A 14,953-nucleotide genomic window follows, 5' to 3' on the forward strand; every position below is an offset into this window, starting at 1 on the left:
ACCCAGTCCTCTGCCTTCTTTCTCCTCTGGTGCTCCGCGAAAAACTTAATAACATAGAGATTCTTTTCGACTTTTTGACGATACTTACTACTTTCTTAAAATTTTATTATGATTTCTGTGTTATTATTCCTGTTTTAAGACTGAAATAATCAGGGAATAAAACAGGTTGTTCCCATTTAAAAAAAATTAATTAACTTACGACATAAACAATGTGTTCCATCCTCTTTTCAATCTCTACTTGTAAAATATGATTGACCAATGCTCATTAGATGACAAAGGGGTAGAATTTGGAGGACGGAAAAAATTATAGAATGAAAATTAACACAAAGAAAACAAAAGTATTGGCATTAGGAGAAAATAAAGAAATAAAAATTGTGCTGAATGGAGAAATACTAGAACAGGTGCAAAATTTTAAGTATCTTGGAAGCAGGATAGACACCGACTGGAAGTGCACCACGGAAATTAAAACAAGGATAGCAATGGCAAAAGAGGCATTTTATAAGAAAAGGAGAATTTTCTGCAGCGGTCTGGACAGAGAACTCAGGAAGAGACTCATAAAATGTCTTGTATGGAGTGTTCTTCTATATGGCACTGAAACATGGACTTTGAGGAAGAAAGACAGAGAAAGGCTGGAGGATTTTGAGATGTGGACATGGCGGAGGATGGAAAGTGTGAGTTGGATGGACAGAGTAAAAAATGAAGAGGTACTGAGAAGAGTGGGAGAGAAAAGACAGTTACTAGATGTGATAAAAAGAAGAAAAGGAAATTGAATTGGGCATTTATTAAGAAAGAATGACCGACTGATAAAAACAGTTTTAGAACGTTATGTAGAAGAGAAAAGATAGCGAGGAAGGAAGAGATTTCAGATACTGGATGATGTGATGGACGGTACAACATACAGCAGCCTTAAGAAGGAAGCAATGGATCGCAGAAAATGGAGAGGCAAAGGACCTGCTAATATAGCAGAAAACTAATGATGATCCACCAAAATACAAAGATTCTCAAAGTGTTTCGTCAGAGGAAAAGTTTGGGAACTCGTGCTTCCTCCTAGCTTATCTGCAGGTTCGTGTTGACGCTATCTCAAAAGGAGCCACCTGCAAGAGATGTACATACACTTCGTTTACGCTTCTCCCCAATTATTTGTTTCAGGAGGCTCCAGTTTCTTCATCTCCCATAATGTAAAGATGAGCTGCACAACAGCCATCTATAAAATCTGCTGCAATGTCTACCTGTTCTCTTTTTTTGGCCGTCAGTCAATTTTCATGACTTGTGTCCTGCTAATTCTTCCTATGTAACAGTAGTACCCAAATCTTTCAATGTATGTTTCAGAATCAGTCGTGTATTTTGAGCCAGCATCTGTGGTGCTTGCTGTGTCTATGATATGTAATGCGGCAGTCCACCCGAAAGCCAAGCATTATCTACAATTTTTTTTACGGTCTGAAAGCATTTTAAACAAATGTAAACGCATTTACTGTTCACGGATTCTGCAAAGGGTGTTTTCGTCTCCAACTATTTTTAGAAAAGTTACAGAAGTGCCAATAAGCAACAAAATACAAAAATTTGCGCTATGACACGAAGTTCTACCTTACTGCAACTCGAAAACCTGGTTCATGTAGAAGTATCTCTGTTTGTCTGAAGGTACACACATTCACACACGTTGTCGTTTTGAAAGCCGTCCCTTCATCACATCTCATACGTTTACACGATCGAGTAGGAGCTGTTAGGTTAAAAAAATCTTTACCGAAGACTTTATTTATGCTAGGTATCCTCATCATGATGTACACCGTACAAGAAGAATTTACAGTATACATAAAACTTTTGTCTAGCTTACCCTTGCCGCAGGGCTTGAAACGTACCTGGTAGCTGTTTGTATACGCGTTGTGTCGTAACACCAAGGGTCTCCTGGCCCAAAATGTTTTTCCTGAAGTTTCCGAACGGAAAGCTCGGCTCCACAAAAGGTACGCCCTTCTTCTTCCAATATTTGAAGCCATGTTCGAACCATAGGTAGATAGCGAGAGCAGCCGCGGAAACGACAAGCAGGAATTCACTAATCCACGAGTCTAAGATTAGCGCCATCGTTGCCCTGGAATAAAGAGATTGAGTTAATATCTCAAATGAACATGTATAATCCGAAAATTCGAATTAAAGTAAGTAGCTACCTAGGCGATATGTTATGCTGGTAGTGTTTGTATTACAGTATAGACGTGAAGTTTATGAAGACTATTTTATTTGAATCACAGGATCGTATGAATGAAATGGAGAATGTACTTTACTCTCGGAATTTCGGAGTACATTCACAGACTGTCATGGATAAAGTGAGTGGAGAAAATACTTGGCCTGAGAATGTTCTCGGTTAATGTAAAAGTTTGGGGGAAGATGCTCAAAGTGAAGAACTTTCTAGGATTTCGTATGAATAAAACTAGCGAGGTTTCTAAGAAACGGAGAAAATTCTCAGTTTTTGAAGTAAACTTTGTAGCGTAGTTCGTATTGTGTAAGTTCTGTTGAGAGGTTAAGTTTTACCGAGCTTGTTTTCTAGTAAAAATACCACATTTTAAACTGCTCAGAAGGTCAGAAAAAATACACTACTGGCCATTAAAATTGCTACACCACGAAGATGTCATGCTACATACTCGAAATTTAACCGACAGGAAGAAGATTCTGTGATATGCAAATGATAAACTTTTCAGAGAATTCACACCTACAACGTGCTGACATGAGGAAAGCTTCCAACCGATTTCTCATACATAACCAATAGTTGACCGGTTTTGCCTCGTGAAAAGTTGTCGTGATGCCTCGTGTAAGGAGGAGAAATGCGTACCATCACGTTTCCGACATTGATAAAGGTCGGATTGTAGACTATCGCGATCGCGGTTTATCGTATCTCGACATTGCTGCTCGCGTTGGTCGAGATCCAATGACTGTTAGCAGAATATGGAACCGGTGGGTTCAGGAGGGTAATACGGAACGCCGTGCTGGATCCCAACAGCCTCGTATCACTCGCAGTCGAGATGACAGGCATCTTATCCGCGTGGTTGTAACGGATCGTGCAGCCACCACTCGATCCCTGAGTCGACAGATGGGGACGTTTGCAAGACAACAACCATATCCACGAACAGTTCGACGACGTTTGCAGCAGCATGGACTATCAGCTCGGAGACAATGGCTGCGGTTACCCTTGACGCTGCATCACAGACAGGAGCGCCTGCGATGGTGTACTCAACGACGAACCTGGGTGCACGAATGGCAAAACGTCATTTTAGCGGATGAATCCAGGTTCTGTTTACAGCATCATGATGGCGACATCGCGGTGAACGCACATTAGAAGCGTGTCTTCGTGATCGCCATACTGGCGTATCACCCGGCGTGATGGTATGGGGTGCCATCGGTTACACGTCTCGGTCACCTCTTGTTCGCATTGACGGCACTTTGAACAGTGGACGTTACATTTCCGATGTGTTACGACCCGTGGCTCTACGCTTCATTCTGTCCCTGCGAAACCCCACATTTCAGCAGGATAATGCACGACCGCATTTTGCAGGTCCTGTATGGGCCTTTCAGGATGCAGAAAATGTTCGACTGCTGCCCCGGCAAGCACATTCTCCAGATCTCTCAGCAACTGAAAACGTCTGGTCAATGGTGGTCGAGCAACTGGCTCGTCACAATACGCCAGTCACTACTCTTGATGAACTGTGGTATCTTGTTGAAGCTGCATGGGCAGCTGTACCTGTTCACGCCATCCAAGCCGTGTTTGACTCAACGCCCAGGCGTATCAAGGCCGTTATTACGGCCAGAGGTGTTTGTTTTGGGTACTGATTTCTCAGGATCTATGCACCCAAATTGCGTGAAAATGTAATCACATGTTAGTTCAGGTATAATGTATTTGTCCAATGAATACCCGTGTATCATCTGCTTTTCTTCTTTGTGTAGCAATTTTAATGGCCAGGAGTGTATATGTAGCCCGAAGGGAAAGGGAAAAGACAAACTGTAGAACTTTATTTGGGTTTGACAATAAAAGCATTATTTGGCTGGTGAACTTCCGTCCCGAAAATGATGAAAGAAGGGCGGATGAGCTCTCAGACGAAATGATAAAAGAAGAGAGCATGAGCTTTCAAACTACGTGAAATTGAAAATATTTTTGTGCTTTTTAGCTGAGCCAAGTTTTCAGACTGGTGTGCAAGAAGATCTAGGTATACACCACAGGGCATACAACTGCGTAACTGACATTCTCAGATGGTCATCATCATGTTTTCTCACAGCATAATTCTTATATTATGTTATGTTATGAATAAGTAAGCGATTCATTAATATTGCTAACTGGTTTATTACAAATCTAGCGTTCTGTTTCTCGTATAGAAACCTCTCGGTCGAACGTTTAAGTACTCGATGCGCGAGCGGACTATTAGGCGTCATGTTAAACAAAATTATCTCGTATTAGAAAACTCTGACAGAGTTGTCGTTCGGAGCAGCTGAAAGCGTGATGTATTGTTAAAACTTTGCTCACGTATTGTGTTCACGTAAGTTCAATAACAAAAAAATATGCCACATATCGGCAAATGAGGTAACATGTAAATGTATTTTGATAAAGGAGGTAGTATCGATACGTAGTGCAACTATTCCGTAACACAGTGAAGGCAGTTCTATAACTGTACGCTGAATAGTTTGCCCGTTTGAGCGTGCTGAAGAAAACACGGATTACCATCGCCAAAGAAACTGGTATAGGCATGCCTATTCAAATGGTTCAAATGGCTCTGAGCACCATGGGACAATTTGTGAGGTCATCAGTCCCCTAGAACTTAGAACTACTTAAACCTAACTAACCTAAGGACATCACACACATCCATGCCCTAGGCAGGATTCGAACCTGCGACCGTAGCGGTCGCGCGGTTCCCTGCTGAAGTACCTAGAACCTCTCGGCCACTCCGGCCGGCATCGCGGATGAGTATGGTGGCGACCTGGCGAGAGGTTGCAGTCTTCGAATGTTTTGGGGAGGCACAGCGGTGTTATTCCTGCCATCATGGTGTTGATAGTTAGTGGGTTTGCCTTCTGGTCACGTCTACTAGCGATTGAGGGGACTCCGACGGCATAACAGTACGTTACAGACATCCTGCGCCCTCAGGTCTTATATCTCATGCAGCTGTATCGTGGTGCCATATGCTCGTGCATATATTACATGTGTCACTATGAACAGCCAACAGGATGCTGGAGTACTCCTGTGAGCAGCAAGATCTCCAGATATGTCCCCGATGGAATATATGTGGGACCATCTGGTACATGAACACCACCCCAGTGGCGGTATGGAGTACAAAGGATGATTTGTCCACAAATCCAGGGATTGAGCGATGACAGGATATGGAACAAAAAAGGTCTAACGAACTTATCTCCGCAATTCGTGGTTCCATGCTAGAGAACAATTATAAATCAAACATTGTTACAGAGATTGCGGTCTAATATGCGCTGTACCATACAGCCACAGTTACAGTATGCATGGTTTCCTCCTAGAGTCTGGTATTGTTCCTCATACGTTAAGCTCTAACGCCCTCCCCTGCCATCGTAATTGGTTATGTTTTGTCTCATTCATTTCTGCTGCTGTTTATCTTGTAGTGGATAAGATGCTGCGTCGTACTCAGTGGTTCCGTATTGGAATCGAGAGCTTGCCGACATGGTGTTTACTTACGGAAAGGCAAATGGCAACGGTGGGCGGGCAGCGAGGGTGTATCAGGAGACCTATTCCTGCCGACAACAACCACTGCATTCAATGGTTGGAACAGTGTTTCGCCGTTTGCCTGAGACAGGGTCCTTTTAGGAAGCAGGAACTCATGAAATGTTCGGACGCCAGACTTGGAGGGAAATGTGATTAGCACTGTGGAAGGCGACCGCCGTGTCAGTACCAGGTTGGCTCTGAGCACTATGGGACTCAACTGCTGAGGTCATTAGTCCCCTAGAACTTAGAACTAGAACACAAACATCCATGCCCGAGGCAGGATTCGAACCTGCGACCGTAGCGGTCTTGCGGTTCCAGACTGCAGCGCCTTTAACCGCACGGCCACTTCGGCCGGCATCAGTACCAGGCAGTTGGCCCTTCAGTACAGGGTAAGCCAGACGATAGTGTTTAACACACTCTATGAGAATTGTTACTACCCTTATCACTTACACCCCCGGCTAGCAGGGCAGTCTAACGTGCTGCTTTCGAGCGGGAAGGCGTGCCGGTCCCCGGCACGAATCCACCTGGCGAATTAGTGGCGAGGTCCGGTGTGTAGGCCAGCCTGTGGATGGTTTTTAAGGCGGTTTTCCATCTGCCTCGGCGAATGCGGGCTGGTTCCCTTTATTCCACCTCAGTTACACTATGTCGGCGATTGCTGCACGAAGACTGTCTCCACGTACGCGTACACCATAATTACTCTGCCATGCCAACATTTGCGGTTTCACTCGTCTGGTGTGGGCCGTTCCCGGGATGATCCACTGGGGGCCGAACCACACAATAACCCTGGGCTCGGTGTGGGGCGGCGGTGAGGTGGGTGGACTGCTGTGGCCTGTTGTAGTTGTGACCCACTGAGGACTACGGCGGGACGAAGCGTCCCTGTCTTTTCTAGGTCCCCGTTTCAATGCACACTTATCACTTACAGGGTGTTCAGGGCTTACTAGTGACAGACGGTTTTGTCACTGGTTTCTTCACCAGGCAACCTCTATTCCGGAGTTTGTGTCATCCATCCTATTCACAGGTGAGGGCAGTTTATGCGTAGTGGTAACTTCAACTTTCATAACAGTCATCTGTGGAATAGTATGCAGATGACAGGATGACAGCGAATCATCAGCATCGGTGCATCCGGAATGGCCGGGATAATTGGTGACCGTGTTTTGGGACCAGTCTTCCTTCCACGTCGCCTGACAGCCGGAACTATCGGCCTTTCTTGCGGGTGACTGACTGCCGTGGCATACGGTATACAACCGTTGTCGGCGACCGTAACTCAGGAGCGGATAAGAAAGAAAAATGACATCCTTCCTTCCTTCTGTGCATGCATCAAGGCTGGACGGATTGCAACGTAATGCTAATAAATGGGCCCATATTGCCATCTTCTCCATAAATCTGATTCGATGTTCTGATCATTGAAATACTATTAAATGACCTCATAATCCGTGAAATTTCATTTCGTTTTCTCGTCCCCTACCGGTTGCTTAACTTTTTGTCAGGCAGTGTTGTTGCTGTGAGTTTACGTTGTTACCATAAGATGTAGTGTATTTACGTTGGCTAAATATTCATTTCGACCAGTAGTTCCTAATCAGTTGTTTTGACCATAAAGGCATGGGACACCTTGTATGTACACGATGATCATTATTGCAATCTAACGCTTGCAACAAAGCCGAATATCGAGAGAGGTGTGGATACAGCGCGAGACAATACACATAATAATGAAAAGCACAGAAAATGAATCTCATTTCAGTATTGGAACTCAGGATGTTATTCAATTTAGTCCAGTAAATACGGTCGAAAGGTGTTACTGGGCAGTTTTGAATGGTAGTAATGCAGATCCAGAAAAAAAGGAATCATCGTAATTATCGGAACCATATGAAATACAGAGACAGTTTTGATTGAACAACTACTATTTATTTTTTATTTTTTCTATTATTTAGCCTGACCGGATTAGGGCCTTAAGGCCCTCTTTTACATCTGACCAGGAACAACACATACAGATATATTCATGAAAATGATAACAATCTTAGAGACGATAATAAGCTTAATAACAGTAATAATAATAATAATAGTTGACAATAATGAAAGTAACGATAAATGCCAATAATAATAGTAATAATAAAACAAAGAGCATTAAAAATAATATAGACTAGTTTAGAACAACTTACATCATGTTTAGTATTGTCAGAAACAAAAGGATGAAGAACAATAAAATTGGAATGACAGTAATAGTGGCTGTTAGGAGAGGACTTGATTTAAGTGGATAATTCTGTAAGCGAGGAGAAGGGAAAAGTTGTAGCGGGTGGGGATTGAAGAGTGAGGGCTGCAGACCAGTATGTGAGAGAGATAGCTATTGCAAGAGAAGGTGAGCCATTAGCTGCTTTTTGAAGCCTGGAAGTGATTTAATTTCTCCGATATTTTGAGGAAGATTGTTCCGAAGTCGGGTTCCGGATACAGAAAATGATTTCGAAAACATGACGGTGTTGTGTGGTGGTACTGAGAGGATCTTACTTTGTTGAGGACGAGTATTTCTGCTGTGCTATGCAATGGCTGAAGGTAACTAAGAGGGAGTCTGATGATTGAGAAGACGATGGAGTAAACATAAAGTATGGTAGTCCCTACGTTTAGCAGCACGTCGCCACGATAATTGTTCATAGGCTGGAGTGATATGATCATAATAACGAACGTCACAAATATATTGTACGCAAGCATTCATCGCCAGTTAAAGCCTGTGAGAGTTTTCGTACGAAAGTCCTTGAAGAACAGCATCACCATGGTCGAGAATAGGGAGTGTTGGAGATTCTACGAGCTTCTTCGTAAGCTCGAATGGAAATACTTTTTTATATTTCTGTAGACAATGAAGGGATGCAGAAACTTTCTTACAGACTGCAGTAGTGTGTTCAGTCCGGTCTAAGTGGTGGTCCAGGATTATCCCTAAGTTCTTTGCAGAAGGAGAAAGGTTATTTCGGTGTCATTTAAAATTAAGCATGGAAGAGATTCTCCTTGCTGTGTTGTAATAAGTCTTTTGTGGGCGACTAAGACTGCTTGAATTTTGGAAGGTTGTTGTTTGAGACCTAAGTTCTGCGACCATTCTGATAAAGCAAGTAAGTCAGCATTTACATGATCGATGGCTGTGTACAGGTTTGCTGGACTTGCACTGAGATATTACTGAAGGTTATCAGCATATGGGTGGTATCTGCAGTGGGAGAGAATAGTTGACATATCATTAACATACAATGAGAAAAGTAATGGGCCCAATACTGTTCCTTGTGGGACCCCTGATACAGTATCCTACCACTGCGACCTTTTAGTACCTACCATTACACACTGCTGGCGGGATGTAAGGTATGAGGGGAAACATTGTACATCTTATTCAAATTATGATTTTTTATACTCTGGCTTGTGCAAAACATGGTTTATTTCTTTTTCCTGTCCTTTTCCCAAATATGTATCTTCAGTTCGTCTGGTTTCATATATAGAAATTTTCGCAAAAAGTACCTGGTTTGGTATTGCGCTTAAAAACTGAAACATGTTCTTTTTTGTTTGTTTTGATTGCTTACCCAAAACTACAATCATTGTGAAGTTGGAATTGTACAGTCTCGCTTGCTTTTATGGGTTTTTATGGACTGACAGCAAGTCATCTGAAAAGCAGTTGGAGAAATTTGCTTAAAGAACTATTATTTTAAGCACTTTTTCCGTCACTCTCTCCTGGCATAATACACTCCTGGAAATTGAAATAAGAACACCGTGAATTCATTGTCCCAGGAAGGGGAAACTTTATTGACACATTCCTGGGGTCAGATACATCACATGATCACACTGACAGAACCACAGGCACATAGACACAGGCAACAGAGCATGCACAATGTCGGCACTAGTACAGTGTATATCCACCTTTCGCAGCAATGCAGGCTGCTATTCTCCCATGGAGACGATCGTAGAGATGCTGGATGTAGTCCTGTGGAACGGCTTGCCATGCCATTTCCACCTGGCGCCTCAGTTGGACCAGCGTTCGTGCTGGACGTGCAGACCGCGTGAGACGACACTTCATCCAGTCCCAAACATGCTCAATGGGGGACAGATCCGGAGATCGTGCTGGCCAGGGTAGTTGACTTACACCTTCTGGAGCACGTTGGGTGGCACGGGATACATGCGGACGTGCATTGTCCTGTTGGAACAGCAAGTTCCCTTGCCGGTCTAGGAATGGTAGAACGATGGGTTCGATGACGGTTTGGATGTACCGTGCACTATTCAGTGTCCCCTCGACGATCACCAGTGGTGTACGGCCAGTGTAGGAGATCGGTCCCCACACCATGATGCCGGGTGTTGGCCCTGTGTGCCTCGGTCGTATGCAGTCCTGATTGTGGCGCTCACCTGCACGGCGCCAAACACGCATACGACCATCATTGGCACCAAGGCAGAAGCGACTCTCATCGCTGAAGACGACACGTCTCCATTCGTCCCTCCATTCACACCTGTCGCGACACCACTGGAGGCGGGCTGCACGATGTTGGGGCGTGAGCGGAAGACGGCCTAACGGTGTGCGGGACCGTAGCCCAGCTTCATGGAGACGGTTGCGAATGGTCCTCGCCGATACCCCAGGAGCAACAGTGTCCCTAATTTGCTGGGAAGTGGCGGTGCGGTCCCCTACGGCACTGCGTAGGATCCTACGGTCTTGGCGTGCATCCGTGCGTCGCTGCGGTCCGGTCCCAGGTCGACGGGCACGTGCACCTTTCGCCGACCACTGGCGACAACATCGATGTACTGTGGAGACCTCACGCCCCACGTGTTGGGCAATTCGGCGGTACGTCCACCCGGCCTCCCGCATGCCCACTATACGCCCTCGCTCAAAGTCCGTCAACTGCACATACGGTTCACGTCCACGCAGTCGCGGCATGCTACCAGTGTTAAAGACTGCGATGGAGCTCCGTATGCCACGGCAAACTGGCTGACACTGACGGCGGCGGTGCACAAATGCTGCGCAGCTAGCGCCATTCGACGTCCAACACCGCGGTTCCTGGTGTGTCCGCTGTGCCGTGCGTGTGATCATTGCTTGTACAGCCCTCTCGCAGTGTCCGGAGCAAGTATGGTGGGTCTGACACACCGGTGTCAATGTGTTCTTTTTTCCATTTCCAGGAGTGTATGTTTTATGCATAAAAACTAGATTTAGGAATAATTTATGTTGCCACAGGCATCGAGAGATGCTATGTAATTGACGCTACTCACTTGTTCAGCGTTTTGTATTTTGTCCAGTATAGCGCGAATTTTGACTGTTTGAGGGAGTTTTTGCGGTCATACAGCCGCCGATTCCCTCAACACACACACACGTACGCACACACGCACGCACGCGCGCGCGCACACACACACACACACACACACACACACACACACACGCACACGCACACACACTCATACACACATACACACACACACACACACACACACACACACACGCACGCACACGCACGCACGCACACACACACACACACACACACACACACACACACACACACACACACACACACAGACGCAAACACACATGAGATTACGAGACTATGGCATGCGGGGTGGAAAGAGGTGGTGAGTGTTTTTAGCGGCTGGGGTTTACTGGGTAAACGGAAATGACTAGCTTGTCGAAGTGCATAAGAAATGCAGGCTGTGGCTGGCCAAAGTATTATGGGTGGATAACTTTGTTTGAAATGAAACACGGAACAGCAAATACACGAGAAATTTTGCAGTGATGAGACGAGCTCATTGCAGTTTTAAGTATAATTCTAGACCCAATATTTCAAAGGTTATAGTACGCTTTTACTTACAATAGTTTATAAAATTAATAACAAATGAACCACTGAATCAGTATCTTTATATGAGGCGTCATATGAAAGTTGACGATGATCGCAGCTGCACAAATAAGTGTGTAAACAATTGCAGACGATTTATTAAATGTTAATGTGAAAATTCTCCATAGTCGCACGTAATATGAAGGCAGCATGAGCTCCCCACTTTCTTAAAATATTCATAGTGGATGAGTGATAACAATTTGTTATTTTGTATGAATTAGTAATGTTTCTAAAGGTTTAACATATTGCAATGCCGGATGCAGGCATTCGTGAAGTTTATTAATAACTTGTTAAATACTATGGCGATATTTTAGTGAGAGGTCGCAAAGCGACCGTAATAAATTTCTCTGTGTTCTAGCATGTTATATATGTATGTAATTGTCTTTAACACTGAATAATTGTCAATATTTAAGTAATTAACGGGAATTCAGTAGTGTGAGACGCCACAGAGCATTCAATTGGTCGAGGAAAGGCGCGCAGGGGCTCGTGTCAGCAAGCTTTTGTCGCTCCTGTTGAGTGTGTTATTGTCGGGAGGATGTGCGGCCGAGGAGCCGTGGTTAATGGAAATACTTCAGAATGCCATGACAGTAAGTTACACGCTCTAACTTTTTACACGTGACTTAGAATATTTGACTATGAGTTTTTTGTTTTGGTAACTGATTTTGCGAAGTGAAATTTGGTTTACGGGATTGAAGGCAGCTGTGAAGTGCGAATATTCCCTGCATTTATTATTTCTGTTCTGTCTGATGAACTAGCTGGATGTTTTCTGCGCGGTGATTGTTGAGAACTTTCCCCCTGCAGTGGGAAACTGAAGTTTCGAACTTTGAACATTTCTTGTTCTTTTTATGAATTAATGTGCAGTTAGAAGTACTTTGCTCTCACGTCTTGATGTGCAGAATGCTCTCTTTGCATTACATAACAACATACTTTGCGCTACATAAAGTAATCATTATTTAACGGTTTTTGTTTGTATCTGCAAATCCATGTGAGGCCAACATTCTCTTTAGTTTGAACTACAGCTACATGGTTTACCTCAGAATATTATCCTGAACATTTTATCCAGTTAATTCACATTTTCTTCAGTCTCTTATTAAACCATACTAGACAGGCACATTAACAAAAGCTAAAGACATCTTTAACTATCACTAAAGTCACTGTCTACTAAATAAGGGTTTGAGGAATATTTCTGTATTTAATATTTGGGGTTTAAAGCATTGGTGAAACACCGACCCATCCGACAACATATCGAGTCAAGACAACAGATTGTGTATTGTTTATTGAACTAGGGACATAGAAACGACGGAGAGGCTTCGTCCCGGCGTAGCCATCAGACGTTCACAACTCCACAACAGGCCACAGCAGTCCACCCACCGCACCGTCGCTCCACACCGAACCAGGGGTTATTGTCCGGTTCGGCCCCCAGTGGACCCCCCAGGAACGTCTCATACCAGACGAGTGTAACCACAAATGTTTGAATGGTAGAGTAATTATGGTGTACGCGTACGTGGAAACAGTGTTTGCGCCGCAATTGCCGACATAATGTAACTGAGGCGGAATAAGGGGAACCAGCCCGCATTCGCCGAGGCAGATGGGAAACAGCGTTAGAAACCATCCACAGGCTGGCCGGCACACCGGATCTCGACACTAATCCGCCGGACGGATTCGTGCCGGGGACCGGCATGCCTTCCCTCTCGGGAAGCAGCACGTTAGACCGCGCGGCTAGCCGGGCGTGCTAAGACAACAGATATTACAATTTGGTCGTGCATTGCCCACACAGATAGCGGCCTACACAGCTGCCAGTGCAGACCGAAAAGTTTTCCGCAGCAGATACACCACATATATACAATTTTGGATGAGTAGTAAAAACAAAATATACTTATCTGGCCTAAAACATAAAACCAGCACTAACTTTGTGTAATATTTTTACAAAAATAAAACGAAACACATTAAAGTTGAGACATAGGTGCTGAAACTTGTTGAAACAGTCAGGCTGTTTCATTTCTTTTTTTACTTAACACACTTATCCATCCGTATGATAGGTCTAATTAATCAATAAATTCCGCTATATACGCAGAACAGTGGTATTATCCGCAACAGTGGATGATGATTGTCAAGAGTTTCCTTCAACTTGTCTTAATTGTAAAGTTGCACACTGAATTCATTCTGTTAATTAGTGGGGAGTAAAAACACGGCCTCTACAGTTTCTGTCGCCTTGGCTGCCTTCAGTGGGCGAGGCAGCTGCAGCATGCGCGCGGGGGAGCAGCGGCGGCTACCCGACTCCTGTGAGCGATCGCCCACTATCGCATTCACTGCGGCAGAAGGAGGCGTGCGTCTTTGACAGAATTATCAACGCTGGAGGAAGAATGCATTTGGGTGCTGAGTTCAGCGAACTCGCACTGTCCTCGATGCTTTGCGAGTATGAATGCATGGGTTTCTTCGAAGGACAGAACACCCACGAAAACGGCGTGTCCCGTGCGGTAAAATCGCAGTATTGAGCAGTAACAACGGGGCGCCTCCACAAGTGAGTCTTTTGTCTAGTGCCAACGGGCCGCTGACGTCTTGAGCGTAAACATGGAGAAGACAAGCTTACATAAAGTTTTTGATGGGACACAATCTGATAGGTTGCAGTTTGGAATCTTTGGGAACGCTGATGCGTCATAGGACGGCACTCGCAAATTTCTGAAAGGAGGAGTGGGGTAGTTTGGCGTTAGGAATCTTCCAAAAAGCGATGCCACATCTTCCAGAACAAAATGGTAAGGACGTTTCTGACTGGTGGAAAAGAGTATGCGGTTTCAGACTGGACAGAATGGCAGTTTTGGCTGGCACGCACCGGGAAAGGACCGGGAGCCATAGCAAACGCACTTATCCGCCTGGAGCCACAGTACATACACTTCGACATTGATAGAAATAGAGCACAGAGTACTTCACCGTGAGAGGGGCAGTTTATTCACGAGCAAATGGGCTGCATAATTCACTGCCGCCTGAGACTTCACCGCGCCTCGTCTCCCGTAAATGAGGGAATTGTCGCAGCAATGGGGTACGAAGTTCGTACGTGATGATAGGCATGTTAGTTCAGATTAGTAAATCACTCACAGTGTGGTGTCCTTTCGGCCATGATTTTACTCTTTGGGATTCTATTTCTCTTTACTCATTAACCTTGCAATACAGTCTTCACCAACACTTCAGTCTCGCGATTAGAAATTATTTAACGCACTTTTATTTAACACCGTTTCTTGTTCGTTCGGCCTGTTTTATGACAACTTTCTCAGTTCTGTCCCCCTGAATATCCACAGTTACAAAACGCTCCTGTGTGCGTATGCACTCATTCTCCTGTGATGATACTTGATCCTTGTTTGTCAGGGACAATAACTGAATTCATAACCAATAAATGTACATAATTTGTAAACATTACTTCTTTACAGTT

General features: G+C 44.5%; 1 protein-coding gene across 3 annotated transcripts in view; it reads right to left on the reverse strand.

Moving 5' to 3' along the window:
- Nucleotides 1-14,953, reverse strand: part of LOC126262538 (cytochrome P450 6k1-like) — a 102,688-nt gene that overhangs the window by 82,188 nt on the left and 5,547 nt on the right. For all 3 annotated transcript variants that reach the window (XM_049959219.1, XM_049959218.1, XM_049959217.1), the window contains exon 2: nucleotides 1,857-2,083. In XM_049959219.1, coding sequence (XP_049815176.1) covers nucleotides 1,857-2,076 — 220 coding nt within the window. In that variant the 5' untranslated portion in view covers nucleotides 2,077-2,083. The remainder of the gene's footprint in view (nucleotides 1-1,856; nucleotides 2,084-14,953) is intronic.

Source organism: Schistocerca nitens, chromosome 6 (assembly GCF_023898315.1).
Source record: "Schistocerca nitens isolate TAMUIC-IGC-003100 chromosome 6, iqSchNite1.1, whole genome shotgun sequence".
Taxonomy (NCBI): domain Eukaryota; kingdom Metazoa; phylum Arthropoda; class Insecta; order Orthoptera; family Acrididae; genus Schistocerca; species Schistocerca nitens.